At 43.8% G+C, this 24,872-nt stretch overlaps 2 protein-coding genes across 2 annotated transcripts in view; both read left to right on the top strand.

Annotated features, from left to right (window-relative positions):
- The window catches only part of LOC126558578 (fibroblast growth factor receptor-like), a 29,956-nt gene extending 10,637 nt beyond the window's left edge, over positions 1 to 19,319 (top strand). The window contains exons 2-4 of the mRNA XM_050214614.1: positions 18,128 to 18,309; positions 18,421 to 18,616; positions 18,998 to 19,319. Of these exons, the coding sequence (XP_050070571.1) occupies positions 18,128 to 18,309; positions 18,421 to 18,616; positions 18,998 to 19,316 (697 nt within the window). The 3' untranslated portion in view covers positions 19,317 to 19,319. The remainder of the gene's footprint in view (positions 1 to 18,127; positions 18,310 to 18,420; positions 18,617 to 18,997) is intronic.
- Positions 19,320 to 22,746: 3,427 nt separating this feature from the next.
- LOC126558895 (SPRY domain-containing protein 7) lies at positions 22,747 to 23,662 on the top strand. Its single transcript, XM_050214979.1, has 2 exons — positions 22,747 to 22,870; positions 22,945 to 23,662. The coding sequence occupies exons 1-2, from the start codon at positions 22,768 to 22,770 to the stop codon at positions 23,574 to 23,576; spliced, it is 735 nt and encodes a 244-aa protein (XP_050070936.1). The 5' UTR covers positions 22,747 to 22,767; the 3' UTR covers positions 23,577 to 23,662.
- Positions 23,663 to 24,872: the final 1,210 nt, after the last annotated feature.

Genomic DNA, 24,872 nt, shown 5'->3' on the forward strand with positions numbered 1-24,872 from the left:
GCCATGTCGTCCATTAATAGACCATAGAACACACTATCTTTGTATTGCGTTGTATCCAGTCATAGCATTACAAATTCTGCGAATTGAGGGCACGACAGGTTCCTATAGGGATTTAAACTCAAAACGGCTGAACGTGTGTAGTTGAGGCTTGCTTTTATCAACTCTTCCGTTTGGCCAATCATGTTTGGTGTTTTGTGTAGTTGTGTTTTTTCTCCTAAAATCACCACACCCACCATAACTTGCCTTATCCGTTGGGTCGATATTTCTACGAAATGGCCAATGATTTTGATGCTACTATATCGGACCTACCGCCGAAAGCGGGAACTTGGTACATTGTGGACTATTCAAATCCAGCTATGTTGTATAAGCATGCCAAGGTCTTAGTGCGATGATCGGATTCACTCTCTCACTCACTCATGTTGGCCTGCTCTTTCACGAGCAAAGAGCACGAAAGAGCACGTCGTCGTGACATGGCCCGGTCAACAATAGATCTCCAGGAAACTCGATCCCTGGCTGCAGCTTTCTTCTCCCTTCACCTGATCCAGCCAACTAACTCGCTGTGGTCCCCGAGGCCTCATGCCTAACTGGGGGTTTCCGCTGACGAATACCTTCTTGGCGAGGCATGAATCCGGCATCGTGTCCTGCCGGTCTTTGCTACCGTCAGGATGTCCGGTTCTCCGTATAGCTCAGCAAGCTCGTCGTGGTTTATCCTTCTCATCCACACTTCATGCTCGAACCCACCGCCAAAGATGGTCCGGAGGATGCGTCGCTCAAAACACGCCAAGACCGTTTACATCTTCCGCTCGGATGGTCCAAGTCACATTTCGTGGGGTCTCGAAGCCTTCTTATCCAGAAGGCTCAGCAGACGGTGAAGGCCGTAGTAGGAACGATTTCCCTGAACAATGCGTCTCCGGATTTCGCTGCATCGTTATCCGAAGTTACTACTGTCCCAAGATAGCAGAACTCCTCTACTACCTCGAGGTTGTCGCCGTCGACTAACATGCTGCTTCTCACTCGGGCTCCGTCACGATCAGAGCCTCCAGCAAGCAAGTATTTCGTCTTCGTCGCATTGATCATCAATCCAATTCTTGCTACTTCACGTTTCAGTGGGGTGTACACCTCACACACCTTCGCTGTCGTTTTGACGTCTTCCAAGGCTATATTGAACAGTAGACAGCAGAGTCCGTCCCCTTGCCTCAGACCCCTGTTAGATTCGAACGATTCCGACAGCATGTTCGATACTCTCACTTTGCAGTGCATCCCATCCATGTTGGCCTTTAACCGCCGGATCAACTTTCCAGGAAAGTGATTCCCGCTGCATTATGTTCCATAGCTCATTCCTATCTATGGTATCGTAGGCCGCCTTGAAGTCGATAGGGATCTGGCGCTCGCGGCACTTCTGGAGGATCTGCCGAAGAGTGAAGATTTGGCCGGTGGTGGATTTTCCTCCAACAAACCCCGCTTGGTAGCTGCCGACGAAATCTGTAGCTAGGGTGACAAGTCTGCAGAACAAGATCTGGGACAGGGTCTTATAGGCGGCATTAAGGACTGAAATGGCATGATAGTTCGAGTTCCAGCCCGTCGCCCTTTTTGTAGACTGGGTGAATGACGCCCAGTTTCCAATCCTCTGGTATTTTTTCCTGTTCCCAGATTCTCGTGATCAGCTTGTGCATTTCGACGGTAAGCCTCTCCGGCCCCATCTTGAAGAACTCGGCCGCCAGTCACTGATGTTGTTGCTGCTGTATTGCTGCTGCTGTTGGCTTGTTCTGCTACTAGCATCAACCTCTCCTGTCTCTGCTCCGTTCAGGTGTCCTATCGGGATCGTTACGCGCTAATATGTGATGATTGTCTTTCGAAACAGAAGGATTTATTAAAAACACATCGAGGGACGCGTCAGCTATGGTCGGCTCGAACGAGAACAAAGGCGCATACGTTGGAGCAATTTATTCTTTCTTTAATTGCATTGATAATAATATTCTACAGCTTCTATGTATCAGCATTACGGGTTGAAAAAAAAAATCATTTTCAAATTTACTGTGTATTAGTCGAACAAACACAAAAAAATCGTTGCGTGTGAATTGTTAAACCGTAATGGCGATTCATTCCGCCCTTCCCTGAAATAAGGCTTCCGTATAGTTCCGTTTTGTGTGTGTTTTTTTTTTAATGTTGTACTCAACTTCTGAGAAGCAAAAGGAGCTATTTCTAGAAATCCCCAGGTTTTGCAAATCATTAGGAATCCCACCGTATTTTTTTTTCTGCTGCCCTTTTTATTCCTCTTACCAAGTGAGAAATTCTCGGATGTACGTAAAAAGACCCAAATGGGACTAACCCGAGTTACGCAAAATTCCATGACCGTAACAGACTTCAGCTCTGTTTACGAAAAGCACTCGGAAGTTTTTTTTTTTTTTGAAGCTGTGGTAAGTACGCGTGTATCAATTTTTATTTTATTTTTTAAGTACAAGTTGTACATAGTGCTATGTGTATGTGCATTATGAGAAATTGTAAATCATTAGCTGATGATTCATCCAAAAATGTTATATTTTCTTACCGTTCTTTTCTTGAAGAGTGTTAGCTAAAGCAGAATACGAGGGTTTCCACCTTTTTTCAACCTTTTCGGTTGTTAGATTTAGGTTGAGTGTTTTAACAGCTATAGTTTAATTATTAGGCCACCATATTTCCTTAATCATATATTTGTTTCATCATTAGGTCATATTTTTCCACCATATGGTTTGCTTATATTAACGTGCAAAACTGGGTGTTTTTTTTCTTACATTTAAAGTATCAATTATGTTCAATTGACGTTGTATTCCCTCGACCAAAGTATAATTACAACGTACCAATTTACAGCAACACTTTTATGTGAATGTGATTTTATGTATTTTTATTCCTTTTAATAAACACTATTACGCATCGTCAAATTAAAGCTATCTTCATTTAAAATTCTCACACAAACCAAACGCGTCCAACCTAATGAAAATGGTTTCACAATTGTTGAGATCATTTGTTTAGCTTTTACTTAGCCAGAAAGTAGGCTAACAACATTTCAACACCACTAAGGTCCCCCCCCCCCCTCCTGACTGCGAAAGTCCTCACAAGTTTGACGCCCTTGATATAAAAAAATCAACCAAACTAACCGAGGTTCGGTGAGCGGAAATAACAAACGGTTTCCAATCGAAACACGTACCTTTTTTTTCTCGTTCTGCTGCACATTTCAACTCGGCCCGGCCCGAGTCCCATCCCACGCCGTGTGTTTGTGTGCAGAATGCAGACAGAACATCATCGACGGTTGAAAAGAGGGAAAAACGGACAAACTAAATTGCATGGTGTCCCCCTGTCGCACTGTACAGTGCAACTGCATGCGCTAATGTGCATGTGTGCATTTATGCATACATAGTAGACCTTCCGTTTCCCTTTTTTTTACCTTTTCCCGATGCCTTTTACCGTCCCCGAAACCCCGGTACCCCGGACGGTGTGTGGTACCTTGCCGGTTGCGCGTGCAACACAAATCATTTTCCGGGAAATCAGGCATCGGTTGATAGAATAAGCGAAGAGCTTGCAAAATAATGGAACCTCCTGACTATATCCAACCCAGCTGCACCGATGCTTCCGTCAATGATGATGATGATGGTGGTGCATCCGCAATGCATGAACATACGGTGTGTGTGTGTTGTTATGTTTTGTAGGTATTTAGTGTCGCTTCGTTCCGTTTGCAAATGACGATTCGTTTGTTCTTTACCACCTTGGAATGTGTTTTTTGTGGCATGTGAAAAAGAGTGAGCATTATTTATTGAATGTGTGCACAAGCGAGGATGGAGCGAGTGCAGTTCACACTGTTCGAAATCCATCGGCACATATAGGAAGCACTTGTGCACAGATCTCATTATATGGATTTTGTCGTCTGTTTCAGTGTCATGTTGAGCAAATCGAAGATATGTTTTGTAGAGAATAAAAAACAACACACAAACAATTTGCAACGCGTTCAGGCAGCACGCCATTTAGTACGAGCATTGCTTTTATGCTCTGATGTACCATTTAATGCTCACAACACTCGTCACGCAGCAAGCACCACTAGAAACTGGCGAACGAAATTGAAGTGTGTGTGCTTCATGTCTTAATACTGAATGCATCCGGTGAATGTGTGAAGTGCTCTGTGTCTAAGTTGACTCATCCGTATGTATACGGGGTTTTCACACACGCCCTCTATCAACAACCGGTGACTGTCGGTGCTGGGGGGTTTCCTTTTCAGCTTATTGTCACTACCAAGTGGAGCTGTATACGGATTGCTAATCTCCTACATCACATTATTGCTATTGCAACGTTTTTATTAAGGGTTACGGTTTGTTTGTCTGACATTACTTTTCAAAAAGAGAGAAAAGACAACCTCGCCTAATCTCGTTAATAACGTTTTTTTTTTAACATGCTTTCATATTTATCATTTATCATAAAAACAGTCGATCTGCTAGCCGCATGGTAAACTTGTTTGCTTTTCAGCCACAGTAAAAACCACAACAATTAAATCATTACACTGCAGCTAGTAGAGAAAACGTTCATATGGCAGACCAATAGCAGAATGATCGAAAAGCAATATTTAGCACGTATTGCTGCTAACGGTAAATGATCGATCCATAGAATAGGGACGGGGAAGGTATTTGATAAGCTTTGTACAAATTGGTTTCACCTAATATGTGGATAGTAGATACAGGGTAATTTGCCAATTATTGCACACCTATAAGCCGACTTTTCAGAGATTTCATATGACTAAGACCGACCGACCGACCGGCCATTCGTTTTCGATTAAATTTTGATTATAAAATACTAAAAAAAAAATTTGGGCAGAAAAATTATGCTAAAAGTTTAGAAACATTAATTTTCAAACACATTCAGCTCTGAAAAAAGAGATCAGAATAATTCACGTATTTTTTGCGTTGATTCTTATCGAGGAACATTTTTACTCTCGATATTAGAGCGTGTTTTGTGACGGGTAATCCTCGACGCACCATGTCTTGGATCAATTTCATTATATTAAGTTCCTCCTGAAGCGCGAGAATAGTATTTGGGGTCCTTGGCGGAACTTTTTTGTCCATTTCGATCCAAGGCTTTGCTTTGCAGGTTGGTATGAGCATCAATGATCGGGATCGATGAACTTTCTTTGATCCAATTATTGAACAATTGACTAAAATAAGTGATTTTTTTTAATAAAAATGTCTCTAGTTATGTTATCTGATCGTAAGAACTTACTTTATTTGTAGCGAAACAATGACAAAATACAATTGAAATGGTATACATGGTGAAACAAACCTTATTTTGTGATACTTGATTAGCTGTTTGGCTATAGAAATCCATTCGATTAGGCTCGTGCCGTAGTAAATATTTTCATTGGCATTTAAAAACACAGTAAAGGCTAATTTTGAATGTAATCTATGTATCTGTAGCAGAAATCTTCATTATTTCAGGAAAAAATTCTCTCAGTGAATAATGTGTACTAAACATTAAATAATAAAGAATCGCGTTCGCGATCTGTCTTCCAATGCGATACACTTTTGTTGGCCCAAAGATTATCATTCTACACGCAATTTTCCCAAAAGAGCATTATATCGAACCGTGATCGTGTAACAAAACTACAACTTTTTATTGTTTCGTCGGTGTTTCATCAGGGTACGGATACGAAAGGGCATCATTAATAAATAAGAAAATGCACCAAACTGCAGAATAAAAGTACCAAAAAACCACACTACACACACACACACACAACAAAGAAGATCCGAGTTGCATTCAGCAACACCCCGCGGGACCGTTGCATTTCGAAATAATACCCCCGTCCAACCCAAAACGGTTTCCTGGCTTCCCGGTATTCCGGAGAAAAATGGCATGCCAGAAAGATTGTTCTTTTCCTTCCCGGCGGCGTTCCACGAAATCTTCGGTATTGGTCGGCAGATGATTTGGCGGCTTGAAAGGTAGGGGTCGCTGCAGTAATTGTAGCCTGCTGCAACGCACAGGCCGCCGTTGCTGTGTGGTGGTGGGACCCATGAAGAAGAAGGATCTTGCCGAACGAACAGCAACGCAAAGAGAGAGAAATTATCAAAAATGATCCTTACACACTATGTGAAGGTAGCAGAGAGAAGCCAAAAATCGTGGTCGCTTGTGTTTCCAACTGACTGACCTAGAGCCAGCGCGGCTATTTCGGTTTTTTGGCCAGTTGATTGATTTGCTTCGAGGAAGTTTTTGAGAATGAGATGAAACAATCCCTCGTAATCTGTCGATTTCTTTCCACATACATGTGTGTGTCCTTGTCGCTGCCGAGCGCCCTTATGTGGCGGCTGCTTCTCACCTATTAATTAAAACGACCTCCATTGCTTTTAAAGGACTGCTGCTCATTGATGTTGTTGTGCAGTTAGGGGCACTGGCTATTGAGATGTTTCCCTTCTTCTACAAGCCCCGAAAGACAACCGTAGATGCCATCGGGGGGGGGGAATGTCGGAGTTTGAATGTTGTCGTTTGTTTTTTTTTCGGTTTTGTACGTCATTTGTTTTATTGTGCTGTTGTTATGTGTTTCGAGAGCCATTCCCCGTCCATCGTTCGTAAAGATTATCTGCCCTGGGATGAAGAATGCTGAAGGCTCTCTATGCTCTCTGTGTTTGGCAAGCAGGTAAACCGTATGCTTCGGCTGAAGAATCGATCTAGGAATATTATGGAGGGTGCGCTGAGAATGAAGAATGGCTCTTTTGTGATCATTCTTCTTAGGCCACACAGTCGCACAGGGAAGTGAAGGACGACGATGACGATGATGAAGATCTGTGCCCAAGATAAGATTCCGGCCCCGGTGGACGACGGCAAGGAGGAGACTGTGTGTCCTCATCGAGGCTCACAGCACCCTTAATCTCCAGAGGGAATAATTTCCACAAACTCAGCCAGTTTCTGCACCACATTTCATACCGGTGTAGTGGTGGTTGCTTCTTCTGTCCGGTGTGCTTTTGGCATTATGAACGGTCCAGGTACGGTACGGGAGTGGAATTCGGCAATCATCTGGTAAATACCTAGAATTTGGCTTTACCGCATTTCGAGAGATGGTGCTATACGATGCGGGTTCAGCAAGGACCGTAACCCAGAAATGAACAGTTTGCTCAACATTTCCTGTGGCAATGGGCAATGCTGCTTCTTTCGTTTCATTCAAAATTTTTCAAAAGCCTGTCTTACACTTAAACGAGAGAGATTAAGAGCTGTTTGCTCACAATTTCTTTGCATATTTTATTACACGAAACAATTCTAACATTTCCGTTGCTTTGCTTCTTTTTCTTCAGGTAAATATTTAACGAAACAAGCATTGATTTTGTGTAAAGAATAGCTGAGAAATAGAATCCAATCCATCCTGGCTTCCATACACACACACACACACACATGCTGCATCGGCATCCAAAGCTGTCAACTGTGTGGTCACCATCATATCATTCAAAAAGTGGATCCAAAAAAAAAAATGTTAAAGAATCTGGCGCAATGCTGCGATAAACCACACGGAAGAATTATGTCTCATTCCTCTCAGGATCGGCCCACCTAAAAATCTCACCTTTACAAGCATCAAACCATGTTCGCGCTGCATGTGGACATCTAGTACTACCACACCGTGTACGTCAAAGCAAAATGCCGATCCCTTAGGAGGGAAGCGGCGGGGTAGACTTACCGGGGTAGTACTTACCTTAGCCTCTTGCAGGTTCTCCTCCAAACTGGGCGCTTTACACCCCTCCGTACCCCAATGTCCGAAAGAACTGCGGTATTTCTCACACTCCCAGCGAAGATGCGAGATTTGAATGGGCAATATTTCCAAGAATCTCGACTGCTCGGGACGCGCCTGTGCTCCATCCCTTTTGCTGTGCACGTTCTTTCGTGTTGCACATTAAACCGCGAGCACAAGAGGAAGCACCAGAAAACTGAGAACCCCACAAACGGTTGAACCATAATCATCATCTCGGTGCAATCTTCTTTTACTTTTTGCCCCGGTTCGCTTTCCACAAGAAGCTTCTTCAGGGTCAAGCAACACAGCATAAACAGAGAAAGAAAGAGTGGGAAAGGTAGACGTAGGGACAGATCTCTGTAACGTTAGAATCAAGAAAATGGGTTCTTCTCGGTCGTCTGATTCGGCGGGGTTCGTAGGTCTTTTGTTTTAGACCGTCCGAAATTCGAGTCGGGGGACATGGAACCGGAGCACCAAACGAAAGCAAAACAACGCAACGCTTAAGCTGTTGTGCGGCAGCTAAAAAGGGGTACCGATCGTCATCATGCGCAGTTCTCGGGAAGACGACCCTCGAGGGAAATTCTCGGACACGGTAAAAGAGATGATGCTGCATCGAGCGGGCATTACTGATGGAGGCCGTGAAGTTATGTGAGTGTGATCTTGACTGTCTCTTCCAGTCTGCTGGCACCGCTGCCATTTCCCCCCAATCGTGCAATTTTAGATCTGATTTCAAAGCACATGACTCAACACATTCTGATACTCTGCTGTAAACGCCCGACATCCTTTGCCCCGTTGTTTGAGAACCGGGAGCACAAATAAAAACCACCTCCCCATGGGACCTTTATCTGTTGATAATGTTGACAATCAGATGACGATGTGCGTGGTTTCCTCGTATTTATGTTTCGACGGATCAGGTCAAGCTCAAACACACGACGGTCAAATGTGCTAGTCTGGTGCCAGACTAGGTGGCCAGATTCGCCTGCTCCCTCTGCTGTTGAAATGGAAAGGAAAAGGAATTTCACACAAATCAAAAGGAAACGAACCAACAGCCACCCTGAACTTTTTGCGCTCGTACGGGACGACTCAAAATTCGACATAATCATCGTCCATTTGGCTGGTGGCTGACTGCATTTTGTGTTCGTTCTCGGTTCGTTTGGGTGTAGATTGCTAGCTTGCTGCTGTTCCGCGGAATTGCTGAACAGCTAATAAGGTAGTTATGATAAGTGAGAACGGACGCATCGTTAAGAAGTATCTTCGCCAAAACAACCCGGTACCCGATAGTGATCTCTAGGACGCATGTATGTTCGTTTGGGTGTGCATTTACATCCGTCTGGAGCGTCCCAGCGGAATCGTTCTGTTTTAGAATTCGCTGGAAGCATTATTCAATATACCACCTCCGGCAAAACTCACCGAAACAATTGCTTTATGAACCAGTCGGTCAGCCGTGAGAGGACGAAAAAAGAACAAAAGAAAAGCACATTTTTTTATGATACTTTGCTCCTTTTTACGATGCTTCTGTTGCTTTAGATTTTGAATGAGAGATTGACTTGCAACTGGAAAGCCGTGCACGAAATGAGAGGCCCGAATGAGGGACCACACAAAAGATGCAGCCGGTATTCCCATGAGCGGGCGGCGAGGAAGATTTCAAGGGATTCCACGAACTCCTCTGGGGAAGCGTTTCCTTCGTTCGTCATGAATTTATGAAATTCAATCCCCAGAACCGAGATAATGAGAGACCCAATTAGGTGCGACCTGCCAGGGTCGTGATATGCAAGCCAGTGCCGCATTCCCTTCTATTTTTATCGCTTCCCCCAAACACTTGCGTTCCTGGTGTGGTTTGTTTGTTTGTGGATGAGTGCAACTGACGCAGGGGACAAAGGAAGATTGAAAATGGAGAGACCCATATATCCATCGGCAACATACACATCCGTATGTTGTGTACCTGCCACTTTTGATGTCCAGTTTGGTGAAGGAAAACTCTCACAGCACATTATTATGCTCACCACAAAAACACAGGCCGAATGATTTAGTATTCAAACTAGCACTACGCTTGCCGTACTCTCGGTAAAATGTAATTCTTTTTTAATTGTGTGCTTGTTTGTGGCTGCACCAACGACGATTACCGGTTACTTTTCATTACCGCTTTGCTCAGTCGGGTCTGAAGTTAGCCATCTAATGGATACAGATCTCTAACAAGAACAAGATGGTTACTTTGGGGCTTTTACGAATATCACAAACACGAATTGCATCGTCACAACTGACGAATTGCTTGCTAGCTAAACCCGAGACATTTTGATAGCGAGAAATGTACTATTTGCAGCTTCTCGGAACTACTGCATCATCGAGTAGCTGGAGCTGATATGGACTGTTGCGGTAGGACCTCGTTACCCATTCGTATAGCCCCGTTATCTCGACACACGTTAACGTTTACATCAAATCAATTAGATAAACTTTCCACAGCCCTGATGTGTTGAGGTATGTTCCTCAGTCTGACACGATGTTTACAATCTATTTGTCCTTCAGTTGAAGTTAACATTTTCAACAGTTAAATACTATGAAATGCAGAAGTTGGTTCATGTGATTAAATCTAAACCGTACAGCACTACCGGCACCAAAGCACTAGCACTGTCAAATTATGGGTAAATCAAGAAGTAAGTGATATGCAGTCAACTAGCAAAATAGGTCAAGATGGAATGAGAAGGAGAAGTGGTTAGCAAGATTGGCCACCCACCTGCTGTGTAGTGGAGCGTGACCTTCAACAACTTTTGCTCCCCCCTCTGAGAACGAATAGATCGACCTTTCTCGTTCAAACTAGAAATAAACAAATACTCCTCGTGATTGGTACAGTTCTCCACTGGATCGAACCTTGCAACATAAGCAGCATAAACTTCAAGTGGTTTAGTGGCAATTAAGCAAATACTCAAGCACACTGATAAAATGTGTGGATGTGAAATTGCAGTCGAGTAGTTTTGATGAATACACTACAAAAAGCTTTCTTCTGGACACAGCTTAAAAAAGTACATAAACGTTTAAATTATCGATCCGCTAGAAAGAAGTGGACTCGTTTGAATTCGGTAGCATCCCTATTCATCTAGGAAATCGCGTTCTTTGCTAAATTACAAATTAATAGATCACACACCACCGACCGTTGAGGGGGTTGAACGACAAGGGCAACCCGATATCAACGCATGCGTGTATCGGTGTGTACTTTTCCCTGCATTAAATCAGGCAACCGTGTTTAGGCCCCTCTATCTGACCCCAACTAAATGGCTACGAGTTCATATTTTTCTCTGTAAAATTTCTGACATGATGAGCGATAAGCCATTGGATATCACCTGCCGCTATCCAAGTTATCGATGAAGGAACTCCCGGAACGACTTGCACGACGGTTGATGTGTTTTTACTATGAAGCGATAACGCCAATCTTTTACGCGGCCATGTTCTGCTGGCCTCTATTTATCAGCAAGCACGATCGGGAATGCATACGTTCTCGCGTACGCAAAATTCCGTGAAATACAAATTATTATTATCACCGCCCCGTGTACACTGACTTTGATGGGCTGTGTGCCCCACTGTCGGTCCGGCCTGCATCGGGGTGGAGGTCATCAATGTGTGGATGTGGTGTTTTATTCAACATTGAACGATTGGAAGTGCTTCCGAGAAGCGAGCTATAGCGCTTAGTGCGTTCAAATCGGCGCAACCAAGAGGAATCGATGCACGAGCGAGAGAGCGCGCATACTGATGGAAAATCCGAAGTTGTATCTCGACCATTCCGGTCAATGGCAAATTTGTTGGTTATTTCGTCATTTAAAAGCTTTTGTTATTGAGCAAGTGTATTGAGCTCACAAATTTGCTACCAGCATCGAGACTAATCACGACAACTGCTTTTAGTACATTGGACATCAGGTAATGGGGGCGGCGTTTCGCCTACCGGTTTTCCGTTTCCAGGAATGCTGCCCCCTCGTACGTCCGCCAAACACTCTACCCATGCGTATCTCAGCGACTGCTAATTAACTCGTTAGTTATAGCTCTGCTTCGAGTGCAACACGAATGCTTTATGATGGAGCGATAGATTGGCACAGCGCCGGGAACTCGCGCTAGAATTCTGCATCACGCATCGTTCAACATTCACCATCGAGGCGCCAGTTGACATTAGTGGGAGGGAAAGGCACGATGTGGATTATGATGGTGATGGTGGTCAGACGGGGTATTCCTGAGAATTGGATGCAGTTCTCCAGGAGTGGTGGTTACACATTTGTAAAAATGATATCCCTGACGGTGTGTATGGGCCAAAATGAGTGGCATCCGCTGCATCCCTCCATTCGCAAACCCAAGCCTTGCAAGACATCTCTCCGAAATTAACCAGGGCGCGGTGTTGTCCGAACCAGTGTCAAGGAAGCGTTCGATCGGAAATTTGACACCGCTCTGTTGGAATATTTTCGATCGGTTCCCTTTGAACCATTACGAAACCCTTCAAACAACAACGGCTCTCACAGAAAAAAAATAGGGAGCTCCCAAGTGGCACAGAGCGGCACAAAAACGGCAAACTTCCCCGACCAGGTCTTGGGAGGTGGCGGTGTTTACGGAGATTTTCATCCTTCCCCGGAATATGTTGGCGATGTGGCTGTCCCCGGGTTATTAGTACCACTTTGAGGCAGCTCAAAGCCAAGCCGCACCACCTGCCGGTATGTTTGTGCCAGCACCTCATTTTCAATCTGCCGACACAAGCTTTTCGGACATATCGGATTACCTGATGCCTCCGTATTCCCTCCCACCTGCAGGAAACGGCCTGTCTCGCACTCATTGACCGTCATTATTGGCACCGAAAGCGACAAATTACGTTGGGGGGAAGGAGTGAAAACCTCTCTTCACACTCACAAACATACATATTGTGTTTGTCCGGCGGCTGGTGGTGAGAAGTTAACCCAATCCCCCTGACAGACACACATCACAACAGCACCTTCGCCTGGGTCGTCCGGACTCTCTCTCTCTCTCTCTCTCTCTCTCTCTCTCTCTCTCTCTCTTCGGTTTCTGGTTCCCTTACGGCAGTCAGCGGATGGCGAAAAGTAGTTGGCAAACAGTAACCGATGTAATCCGAACCTTTCTGGCCCCTATGTGTGTGTTCCGCTATTGCTGTCATGCTGTTTTAATGTCCTCACCTGCGCGCCATTAAAAAAAAGAAAGAAGAGATGACCGACCGGCCGGGGGACGGGTGGTGGTGATGCAAAGTACCATTCCTCACATTTGCTCTGTACTGGCTAAACCTCAAAACGACCAGATTCGACGTCCAGCACGTACGGTGGATCGAGTTCCTGAGATATGTGGCCGCTCGTCGGTTGGTGGTTTGTGGATCAAGTTCCAATTCTCACACTTCTCACGCTCGCTTTCGTTGCAGTCCCCCACCACGAGATATCAGAGACGCACCGCGGTACAAAGCGATTCGCTTCTGCTTGCCTTCCCTGGCCATCACGAGTTTAGAAGGGATGGTTGGTCGTTCGATAAAGGCCCCTTTCCCTTAGTGCCTGCTAGGAGGATAGAGCGTCGCGCTCTGGGGGTTGGAATATTTGTTTTCATAGCAGACGACCTGATTTGCTACTACCATCATCAAGTGGGACCATTACAGTGCTGCTAGTGCTGGTGCTTCTTGGGAATCCTTATTAAATCTCATCCCATGCCATTGTCTTTTTTATCCTGCGAGTGTCCATTCCGATACTGTGCACCAGAGCACTTCTGTTGCGGTTCACCGGCGGCACAGCTTCACAAAGCTCCGGTAAAATCTCTTCCGTCTGGCGATGGTAGATTTCCGGGATATTGCACAAGACCGCACGAAACGAAAAACTTCATAATAAGATATTTTTTCAGCGATTGCTTGTTGCTTAGCTCGAGCTACGTGCATATGTCCCAACTCGCCACGGTACCGAACGATTGGGTCCTGGTGCGTCTTCAGCTGTGCGCAGCGTGAATTTCACGGAAAGATGACGAACGAACGATAATCGTGGAAGAAATGGCAGCTGCAGCAGCTAACCGTCTGTTTTTTTTCCCAATACTTCATGGAGTTGTGGTTGCATCGAATGCAAATATTCTACGCGAATCCCAATTCCATCTGGACTGCCGACTGTTCGGGAGAGCCGTGTGTCCGATTGTTGGGGTCTTCCTTGTGGGCGCCCTTCTCGCGAAAATCGTCTATCGATGGGCGGGCGAGATTGAATTTGCTTTTTTGTTTTAACCTCGACGTTCGTCGCCGTTCCAAGCGCGGGTCCGAAGTGGCCGGTGACATGAGTCGGGCGGCGTTTGTTATTTTGTCGCGAAGTACACGTTTATTATGCAAATCAAATGCAAAACCACCACTGCACAGCCACACGCTCATTTAAGCGATTTCCGCGTGCTCCGCGTGCTTCGCGTTCTTCCGATGAGTGAAATATTTGATTACTGTCCACACACCGCCACAATGACTCGGACAATGACGTGTAATATGATAAGGGCTGCCGTTGCCGTCACATGTTGCATGTTGATGTTGCTGGTGCAAAATTGCATCGTTTGAGAATGATAATGATGCTGTTCGAATAAATTGTATAGTAAACAATGCTTCCAGAGAAAATGTGCAAATGTGCAATAGAAATCTTTATAAATTCTTATAAGAGTGTTTTTGCCAAAACGAAATGGTAAATATTTTCAACCTATATTCTTAAATGTAACTACCAATACGATTAGCAGTAGAACCTTCTGTAGCTGATAAGAACACCCGCTATTAAGTAACGTATGCATTAAAAAAAGCGACAAAAATGTTCGGATTTTTCATGCACTTACGCTGTCACCTAATGGTCGGACTGTCAGTGGTCAATGTATACTAGCTACTAGTATACTACAAACGGTCAAAATTTGAGAGCTTTTTCTCTTAATTTACAGTAGCTAGGATTAGCTAGCTACAGTAGCTAATCCGTACCCGAGAAAAAGTCGGCCGTTGTGGCACAATTTTCTTTGGACTGGATACGATCGGACAATTGTCTAGCCTAGATGCTAGGTTTTCTAGCGAAGGGAAAATTAATAGATCGGGGGAGCCAAGATCTGGCCATCCGACCGTTTTTTAAGCCCCTTGAACATCCAACAGAAGCTCAACAGGTTCCACAATCAAGAAAACGTCCTTTCAACGTCTGGACATCCCGTTTTATTGTCTCCAGCAATGGCATTGCATCAACGTGATTTATAATAAAAGGAGCCTCCGAATAGTTGCCACCAAAATGGCGAAATTATGTTATTTTCTACTAAAAGTCTACTCAATCGCTGAAAAAAAGGAGCATTTAGGGGTTCTGGGGGGATCCCAAGTAGCCAACCGCAATGAAGAGGGAAATCTATCTAAATATTTGACCAAATTCATGATCAAATTCAGGGATGAATTGATGCAATAGGCGACTGTTGTTGAACCGTTCCCCTGTCGCGTGCAACGGATTGAGACCGGAGGATACCTCTGACTCAATCCTCCAAGTCTGGAGGATGCCTCCGACGTGACGAAATAAATTCGGCTTAATTTAAAGACCGAAAGTTACCTTCGACTTTAATGAACAGTCTAAGGGTGTTGGTTAGAATGCTGCTTTATTCCAATTGTTCAGTATTTCAGTAGCCAGTATTTTGGCGCATCGGTAACATACGGCACAGCAGTGCGTACCAACAGCGATCTTTTAACAGAAAAAAGGTCAACAAACTACTTTTTGACACTTATGGTTCAAATGCCAACAAAAGGCCGCTATGGCCAGCCAAAGATAGGAGATTTTTTTCTTAACTTAAAGATTTTTAACAGAAAACAATGCAATTCGATTGATGGCAGTACCGTTTACCGTTTAATGTTACCATCCATCTGAAATAAGTCACTTTTTAATGCATACTTTATACAACGGGCGATTGGAGTTGTACGAAACAAACATGTTTTCGAAACCAAGCAATTTTTCTGCGGCTGTTGAGTGTTTTGCATTGACGAGAAAGAAGGCTTCACTGCATCCAATTTTGGTTACATCTGCACAACATTTATTGGGAACATAATGTATGCAATCTCTCGTTGCAAAAGCTTCTTATTATGTCCCTACGCTATAAAGATGGTCTTCTAAAGTGCAGGACGTGCTTTACCATTTGTTGCGTGGCTTGGGGCACACAGCTTTCATCTCCAGCTGATTGCAGAAAACTGCAATCTGCTGGTACTGCTGCGTGATGACGAATGGGAGAGTACCTGTTGTGTGCCGACTGGGCTGAGCTTTATTTTATTCGATTCATTCTCGGAAATGTTTATTTTTGCTCCTGCAGTCTGCCGTAGCGAATACATAGCAAATGAATACGCAGAATACATCTACGGTAATGTAGATGTACGCGCTATGCTGCAGGATGGAAAAGCTCGTTCGATTTGAGAATCTTCTTTCGTACGAATTTCCATTTCAAACAATTCCATCCAACCAATTTGCTGGGCTCGTCGGTAAGCTGTATGTTATTGCTTTCCAGTTTGTTGAAAGCATACAATCCAATAGCTTTCTGCTAGCGAAAGGCATTAGGCGAAAACGCAAAAGTAAATCATCGCAAGTACAAGACGTAGTAACAGATGTCGTCAAATCAATTTATGAATGGTTAATGGCAATACAATGCTGGTAGAAAGCAGTAAACATCCTGGAGCTCCATCCATTCCGGTAGAAAAGAAACTAGTGCTTGATTTGATGTCTTCTGCCCCACGTTCGCTTTCGGTTGGATCCTCTCGAACAGGTCGGAACAGGTATGTATGCTGTCCAATCAATTTGCTTCGGTGACCTTTGATGTGCGATATGTGAATGATATGTCAACAAACAGTGCCAATAAATTAGCCGCAACAGCTTCGGGTACGGTAAACCAACTTCTGCTACAGCTGCTATTTAGAAGACACGTGTTTCGATCACAAACAATAATTGATCCACGTGCAGAGAACTTCATGTTACCGATAAAGCACGGATGTCCTCTGCAGCTTGCAGTGTGGAGACTTTGGTCGTTTATAATAAGGTCAAACTTTGGTCCGGTTGATTTTTGGGGTTGTCACATTTTTCGGGGTGGCATTTGAGCAAATGTGGAATGGAATCGGGGACGTATTGATGCATACATAAACGTTGAACCCATCTTCGATCTTGCAAACTACACGTGATCAAATGGAAAGCTCAAAATATTGAAAACAAATTCTAGACATTTCAGTGAACCTTCTGCGGAGGAGTTTATGCCATGAAAGTACAAAACTCTATCAGATGATGGTATCACAACATAAGCACTAATACAGGGAAATGTATCAACATGTTAGAATGGCAAATAACAAAGCCTTTATTGAGAGGGTGTCTAACGATGAAAATAGAGTCACTCTAGTCGCACTTACAACGGGGCTCCACATTGCCAACGGTTGAGCTTCGAACATACGCAGCCCAAAATTACTCTAATTAATTAGTAACACTACCGTCCAAGATATCCGAGATCCCGAAATCTCACGAACCAACCTTCTCTCACGAGCAAGCTTGTTCCGACCGTCGATGGTTGCAGATAGACGCGATTGCTTGCAATTATAATTATGATGTTTTTTTTTTTGTTATGTCCCAGGTTTCGAGAAGCTGTCCTTATTCGTTGTTGCTTCCTTTTTTTTCTGTTTGTCCACCCACCCGTTTCGGGGAATCCGATGCGGCCACGATAAATCATTATTATTTCAACACGGCGAAAGCGTGGAGATGCAAATTGGGGTAAAATGATACTTTCCCCACACCGGCCTCGGTTTCACCGTAAACCTACTGTCGCGGTGTGTTTTCGTGAGTTTCGGTTACGGTGTAAATTTTCCGACAAAAAAAAAACGATCAAAACATACCGGATTATATTGGGAAAATCATCATCAGGCCCATGATAACATGGACACCCCGATGTTGTGTTGTGTATCACTTTTGTTCCGGATGTATGTCAGAAAGAGACTGTATTTTTCCTACAAATAGCCTTTTTCGTGTTGTACACACACACACACACATGCATCCCGCAAGAAAGGATGGTCAGTTGGGGCTGGCAAAAAGTGATAATTGATAAATTGAATTGATCGCACTTATGAAGCCCGAAATGACAATGACTCACGTGAGATTGGAGAGAGAGAGAGAAACGTGCGTTACTACTTGAAGATCATCATCATCAACAGCGTTTGCTGGTAGAAGATTGGGACGAGCTATAAATACTTAATCATGCTTAAGTAAAGCGTCCCTCTTGTGTCACTTTGGCAGGACAGGTTGAGAATTAATGATCCCTAATTAGTATTATTAATGACACTTTTCTTTAGCAAACGAATTTCACCTGCTGTGTGTCTCGCATGTTGAAATTCTTCCCAACTGCAGCTCTAAATTAATGCCAAATCCTTCCCCTTCAACGCTTTGTTTGCAGGTTCAAAAACAACAAGCCACACCCATGGAGCAAAGACGTGTCATCCTTCATCGTGTACCCGGAGGCGGCCAACCAAACGATCTACAGTCCCCGGCTAGAGGAGAACGATATCGGCAACTATAGCTGCATATTGCGAAACGAAACGCACGCAATCAAACACGAAATCGAACTGCGGTTACAGGGTAAGATGGTGCTGCTCCCCTCCCAATAATTCTTTCGAGTCGCACGCACGCACGCACGTACTAATCCATCCATATACCTGTTACGAACATTCGTATCCGTATTTTGTGCAGATAAATTGGACAATCCGATGCCTACCTTCCGGCCGAAGGATCTGGTGGTGAGCGTAGGCGAAAGTGCCCGGTTCTACTGTGAGGCGTTCGTCGGCAACCTTTACCTACCGGACGCGACCAACGAGATCGTTTGGAACCAAATGTTTGATGACCATCCGCACAACGTTACCGACAGCATGCAGGTGAACGTGACGAGGTAAGCGTGTTTGCCAGGCGTACCTAACGACGCTACTTTCTCACGGCATTTAATTACGCAATGTGCTGGCGGTAGTAACCGTCGTAGTAAGTTGAACCGATGGACGGCAAAATAATCACTTCGTGGAATACATTTGTGTTCTACTGGTGTCTGCTTCATTAGCCGACATATGGGGGACACAGATTACGGGGAATTTGTATGCAACCTCCGGTAAACGGTCATAAACGTGCTCACTTTTGCGCGTTCATCTTCCAATTTCCGAATCGTTAGATAGTAGCAGCATGCGAGGAGAATAGTAGTATGCAGTATGGTTCTTACTTAATCTTTCAAACGCTCAGCAGTACTAACCATTTCTCGTTCATGTCTCTCTTTTTGTCACAGGGAGGAAGGACAAATCATTGGTTCGTACCTATCGATACCGAACATTCAGACGCACCATTACGGGCGCTACCGGTGCCAGATTGTGTCGGGTAATTCGGCGCAAAAGCTCAATTTAAGCGTACTGCTCTCGCCGGTCGAAGTGACCGCAATCACCGACACGCAGCTATCGGTGCTGGTCTACGTTATGGCAACGCTGCTCCTGGTGCTGGTCGTACTGTTTGCGTGGATCTGCCGGACGGTACAGCAACGCACCAGCAACAAAAAGGATAACCGCTGTTCGGCCCAGTTTATCGCGAACAATGAGCACGAGAACGTGTAAAGCGCTTAATGCACTGGCTGAGGTCAGCAACAAACGGTCTATATATGTGAGTGTGTGGGTGGAGATGGTGATGGTGGCCACGTTTGAATGCAATGTCTTCGACTAAATCTATTGCTAAAAAGCCCAAAATGCGGAATTTGTTTCGTACAACGTGCGCGACGACACTCTACTGTCAATGTTTGTACAGTTAGTATAAGTATGCTCCATCAGCCGGCAGGTGGGAAAATGATGTAAAATTTTGTACGCAAATGGATGACGGAGAGACAGACACACACACACTCACATTCCACCAACCGCGTCTATTTCTTCTGCTCCGGAACACCCAAAACAAACTGAGACAAATGGATGATTTCACTGTGAATTCTCTTTCCTGTTCTACATGGAGATGGGACAACCGTAAAGAGATACTATCAGAGAACCGAAGAACAATCTCACATCCCCTCCCCACCCCCCCTCCTCCCCACCTTCCCTGCACCAACGCGTACGATACAAACCGCGAAACCACAAAACTGCATTTAAAAAAAAAGTATTATGAATGAGTTTTGCTAAAAGCAATCACTAGGATTAAATGGAACGTGCACTATAAAAGAAGAAGGGAAAGGTTATCGTAAACTCGATGTGTGCTTATATTACCACTGCTACAGATTGTGGTGCAAGAGGAGTTGCAACAATATTTGACGAACTCTTTCGAGCAGGGGCATTTTCTTTATAATACACTCGATCGTTGCGCCAAAAGGAGGTTTTCTTATGTATATGGAGGGGTAGTATGAACTAAAAACACATTGTATACGAATACTGCAACCAACAAAAAATACATCCTATTATACATATGTGCATAGATAGATATGCATACACGGATCCAAAGGAGCCACTATACAAACACACATGCACCACACACGTGAGTAGGATTGATTACTGGGTGTAATGGGGTCGTTTTTTTTTAAATATTAACATCGTTTTTCATTTCTTTAAGAGGGGACTGGGTATCAAGCCCGATGAACATTTCTTTTGCGGAAATAGGAAAAAAGTTATTAGCAATTAGCATCTCAACACGGTGAAGTCCTATGTTTCAAAAATCCCGACAAAACGAGTAGTTCGTTTTCATTCTCCAGTAATTCACAAGTCTGTTAATTTGAAAAGTACTTTAGAGAGATGAAAAATGCTGTTGACATTTAAAGAAAGATGAGCCATAAAACCTTGTAAATCAAACAACAAACATACTGCTAAGCTAACTATAGCAATAATCAAAAGTACTACCACCAGTTTAAATATTATTTTCCACACACTCTTGTCTTTGAACAGCAAGCAAAGAGGAGGAGAAGAAAATAATGAAAAAAAGGATAAACCACACGCACAAGACATACTCTATTGGCTTCCAGTGTGTGTGTGTGTGCGTGCGTGTTTGTGTAAATATACTAAAAGTTGTTGTGTGTTTATCCTTCGAAAGGAGCCAAGAAAAACCAAGGACACGCGCCGTCGTTTCCTATTTGTGAGATTAGTGATAGTAGAATTGTAATAGGCAGGTAAAAAAAAAGGGAAAACAGCGATCGAGAAACTAGTCTCGGGCCAACGAGCACAGAAGGCGGCAACGTCGTCGGCCGACAGTGTCCCTGCCCTTGCAAGATGATGCGAGCGTAATGTAGGCCAGCCGTTACAAGATAAGCATTACAGTAATTTGGCGGTGAAATGTAAGCAAACCAGACACACACACTCGTGTGCACGTGGTGATTGTTTAATTTAATTGACACTTATTTATTGACTCGGTGGGAGAAGACGGAGCGTGCGAAAGCTGCTAAACAAATGTGACAGTGACTAACTATATTGCTACTTATATATTTCGATTGTATCTATAAGATTGATTAGAGAAGAGAGAGAGAGAGAGAGAGAGAGCAGAGAGAAAGAGAGAACAAGCATGAGGATATAACCCGATATAACCTGCAGTAACAGACAACTGAAGCAGGACCCGTTAGTAGTTGCTCCACCGCTAAAAAGGGTGTCTTACTTTGTTTAGCTCGTTTTAGGGTTTTAGTTTTGCTTCACGCATTGTAAATGTTTCTTTTTCTCGTGTGTGGTGGAATAAAACTCGTTCAAGATAAAAACACTCTCACGTTTATTACCACAGGCAACTGGATGCGCCTGGTTCGGAATTAATTGTACAGCTTGTAAATCGAATCAAGGCAGTTTTAATTTAAACGATCTCGTTTTAGGAGTAAATCGGAAGAGGCCACTGTGTTTAAGTTTCCTTTCTTTTGCCAAGCGTTACTATTTGTAGATTTCAACTTTTCCTTTGCTTCGAGTAGAGAACGACACCAGATATAAGGCTGCAGCGAACGGCGCATTCGTTGCTAGTGATAAACCCCACAAACCGAAACCCTTTCACGTTGGACTAAAAGCATCATGAACAAAAGGAAACAGCTACAAAACGCAACTCTGTCCGGTCCCGATGTTTGGTGTTAATGCGAGGCGAAATATCGAATTTAATACGAACCCTTTCCTACCGTTCGCGTCAAAATGCGCATCATTCTGTGAAGACTAAGATATACACAATTATAATTAAAAAGGAAATCATACAAAGGATGATATACATAGTACAGGCAACTAACTACTTATCATGCTAGCTCCTCTAAAAACAAACTAAAGGCGCTTCATTGCGAAGGTCTTGTTGTTGTGCTACTACTCGCACCCCCAGGGCAGGAATTTAGTTTGGTTCAATAAGCCTTGTGAGGTTTTGAAATGCATGATGAGCAAAAACATAATCGATAAACCCACATTTATTAATAAAGAAATTAACTATCTAACATTGCCGTACTTCAGCCATGTTTATACTACAATTCCATATTAGTGCTGGGTATTTTGCTTACCATTTCAGTCCGAAACAAGTGTCTATTGTATTATTTCCATCGTTTTACTACTCTTCTCATTTTTGTGCGCTTCACTTCTAACGAAACACAGATTTACTACCCAATATAGGAAAATTTCCCTTTTTAACGTCTAAAATGTGATTACGTTCAAAAATTTGACCGTTACACTTGGAGGGGTAGGAATGAGCGACAATTTCGAACATCAAACATCTCCCGTTGTCGAACAATCTGACACATTTGACAGCTAACGAGCGTATGGCAAAAATTAACAAAACATAAACATTGGCAAACATTATTAATGTTAAATCCGTGCCCACTTTTACTATCGCTTTAAAAACGTGTTTCCTTTTGCCTTACGGGTAGAAAATGTACGGCACGTAAATCGATTTGCCAGTCTGCAAGCAAAACTGTGCCCGACACATTTGTGGCGTACAATATAAAGCTGCTAAACGGTTTCCAGCTGTTCCGTTCCGAGTGGGCCTACACGGTGGCGAACGTGAACATACAAAGGCGATGTAGTGGTCGAAACTGCGGCTCAATCATCCAACGGAAATAATCTGCATCCTTCCTTCCTAATACGCGGCTGTGTAATGTTTTGCTGTCTAAAGAGCTGCCTGAATGGTGTGCTGCCGGCTCAGTCCGTACACATCACGAAAACGTCCAACCCGGTGCAGCTCGATTCGTCACATATGGGTAAGCAGCAGCAGCAGTTGTCAACGTATCAGGTAAAGCCACTCACCGCCAATCCGCTTTTATCACTGCCGCAGGTCACGAAGTGGTTATTATCAAGAACGGAATGCGAGCCTGCGGAACGGGCGGAGTACTGGCGAATGCACCGCTCGTTCAGTCCAAATCTTACTTCGAGGTGAAGCTGCAACAGTCGGGCCACTGGTCGATCGGACTAGCCACGCAGCAGACGGATCTGAATCAGTCGGTCGGAGGAAAGGATCGGGAATCGTGGTGTCTCAACTCAAACCATCTGGTGCTGCACGGTGGCGATGTTATCTACCGCTTGGATGCTAGCAAAGGTGCAGGAGTGCCGAACGGAGGTCAGAACTCACCCGGTCACAGCACCACCACCACCGCCCCTGGCACAGTGCCCGTTGATCTTGGGCCCGTGTCTGCGCCAGCATTTCCTCCAGCGCCCGGTAGTGCCTCTGCTGCGGAAGGTGGTTTGCCGCAGGAAGGGGACACGATAGGCGTCGCGTACGATCACGTCGAGCTAAATTTCTACCTGAACGGGAAGAACCTGAATGTGCCGGTACTGAACGTGCGCGGAACCGTCCATCCCTGTCTGTTCGTGGACGACGGTGCGATCCTTGATATTGTGCTGGATAACTTTGCGTATGGGCCTCCGCCCGGTTTTGAGCGCATTCTGGTCGAGCAGTCGTTGCTTTGATTTCTCACACACGTTTTTTGCTGTTGCTTTTGTTAAGTTTAAGTCGTCACGCTCGTTGAAATCGATTTAGTAACGAAATCTTCTCTCTCACTATCCTTATCTATCTATCGATATGAAATTTCAATTTCCAATATTCTCAATCGCTTTGGGTTATGTGTCGGTCGTTTACGACCACGTTATTGGTGCATGATGCAAAGAAACCAGTATGGAAACTTAACCATTGATATGGCAAAAGAAAAAAAAACTATTCCAACGTCTTTCACAAACACTAACTTACAAAACATACTAAGGCATGGACTAAAGGATGGAACAAATCGTTATTGCCCCACTTTACTCTATTTTTGTTATGTTAAAAGTAAAGCAGATCATACACACCTTGCATAGACGGTTTGCTTTCTAATTATTATCTATTACTCATTCCTTTCCTCTAGGTTCTAATTCAATCTATATGTATCGGTTTTTGGTCTGAATTTTCTATCCTCTTGTCTTTTTTCTCTATAACCTACCGTAAAACGCTTTGTACTGATCTAGGTATTTACGCTGAACGATTTTATAAATAGAACCAATTGAGAAAATCGCAAAAAGGAAATATACATCAACATATTTATTGAACGAAATTCCATGTTAAGTATTTCAGTCAATTGAACAACTAAATCCGAAAATGGTTGCCAATCCGATCCCTTCACCCCCCGCCCAGTTATTGCGGAAAACTCGTCCTCCTACTATTATTACTCTCAATAAAGAAAGAAATAATTTTTCCGTTCCAAATTGGATTAATTATCGAAAACAGGAAGAAAGAAAGTCTTCATTCCAACTTGCATTCCATTTGCCAGCAAAAGAATGTTCTCCCTACGATGGGAAAAATAATCCAATCTCGTTTGTATCGGAAAGTGCAAGCAAATTTTGTACCAAAATTTGATTTCGAGTAACAGGAGAACATACCAGTCAGGAGGTAGCATTTTGGCGAAAAATCATCGAATTTTGCTGAGCTGGTAGTAAAAACATCGCCATGGTGCTTTGCCCATTGCATACTGTGCGGCGTTAAAAATGGTTAGAAAGTATAGCATGGTAAAGCTTTCTAAGCAGATTGCATATTGGTGGGCGCAGAAAGCTTAATTTTCGAAGAGCTTCAAAATTAGAAATTTCGAAGAGCTCCAAAATTAGAGCTAACTCCTCGAATGCATGCTCTCCTGTTATTACCTGTCGCTACTGGTAGGAAATTAGTTCAAAACGAATCAAATCAGGTAACAGGAAGGGTAGCAAACCCAATGTTAAAAAGGTTAAATAAAATAATTT

Source organism: Anopheles maculipalpis, chromosome 2RL (genome assembly GCF_943734695.1).
Source record: "Anopheles maculipalpis chromosome 2RL, idAnoMacuDA_375_x, whole genome shotgun sequence".
NCBI lineage: Eukaryota > Metazoa > Arthropoda > Insecta > Diptera > Culicidae > Anopheles > Anopheles maculipalpis.

Excerpts from the sequence above, each read along its gene's own strand:
- LOC126558895 (XM_050214979.1), top strand. The coding sequence starts at position 22,768 with ATGTTTTGCTGTCTAAAGAGCTGCCTGAATGGTGTGCTGCCGGCTCAG. Across the intron at positions 22,871-22,944 it reads GCTCGATTCGTCACATATGG|GTCACGAAGTGGTTATTATC; the intron begins GTAAGCAGCAGC and ends TCACTGCCGCAG.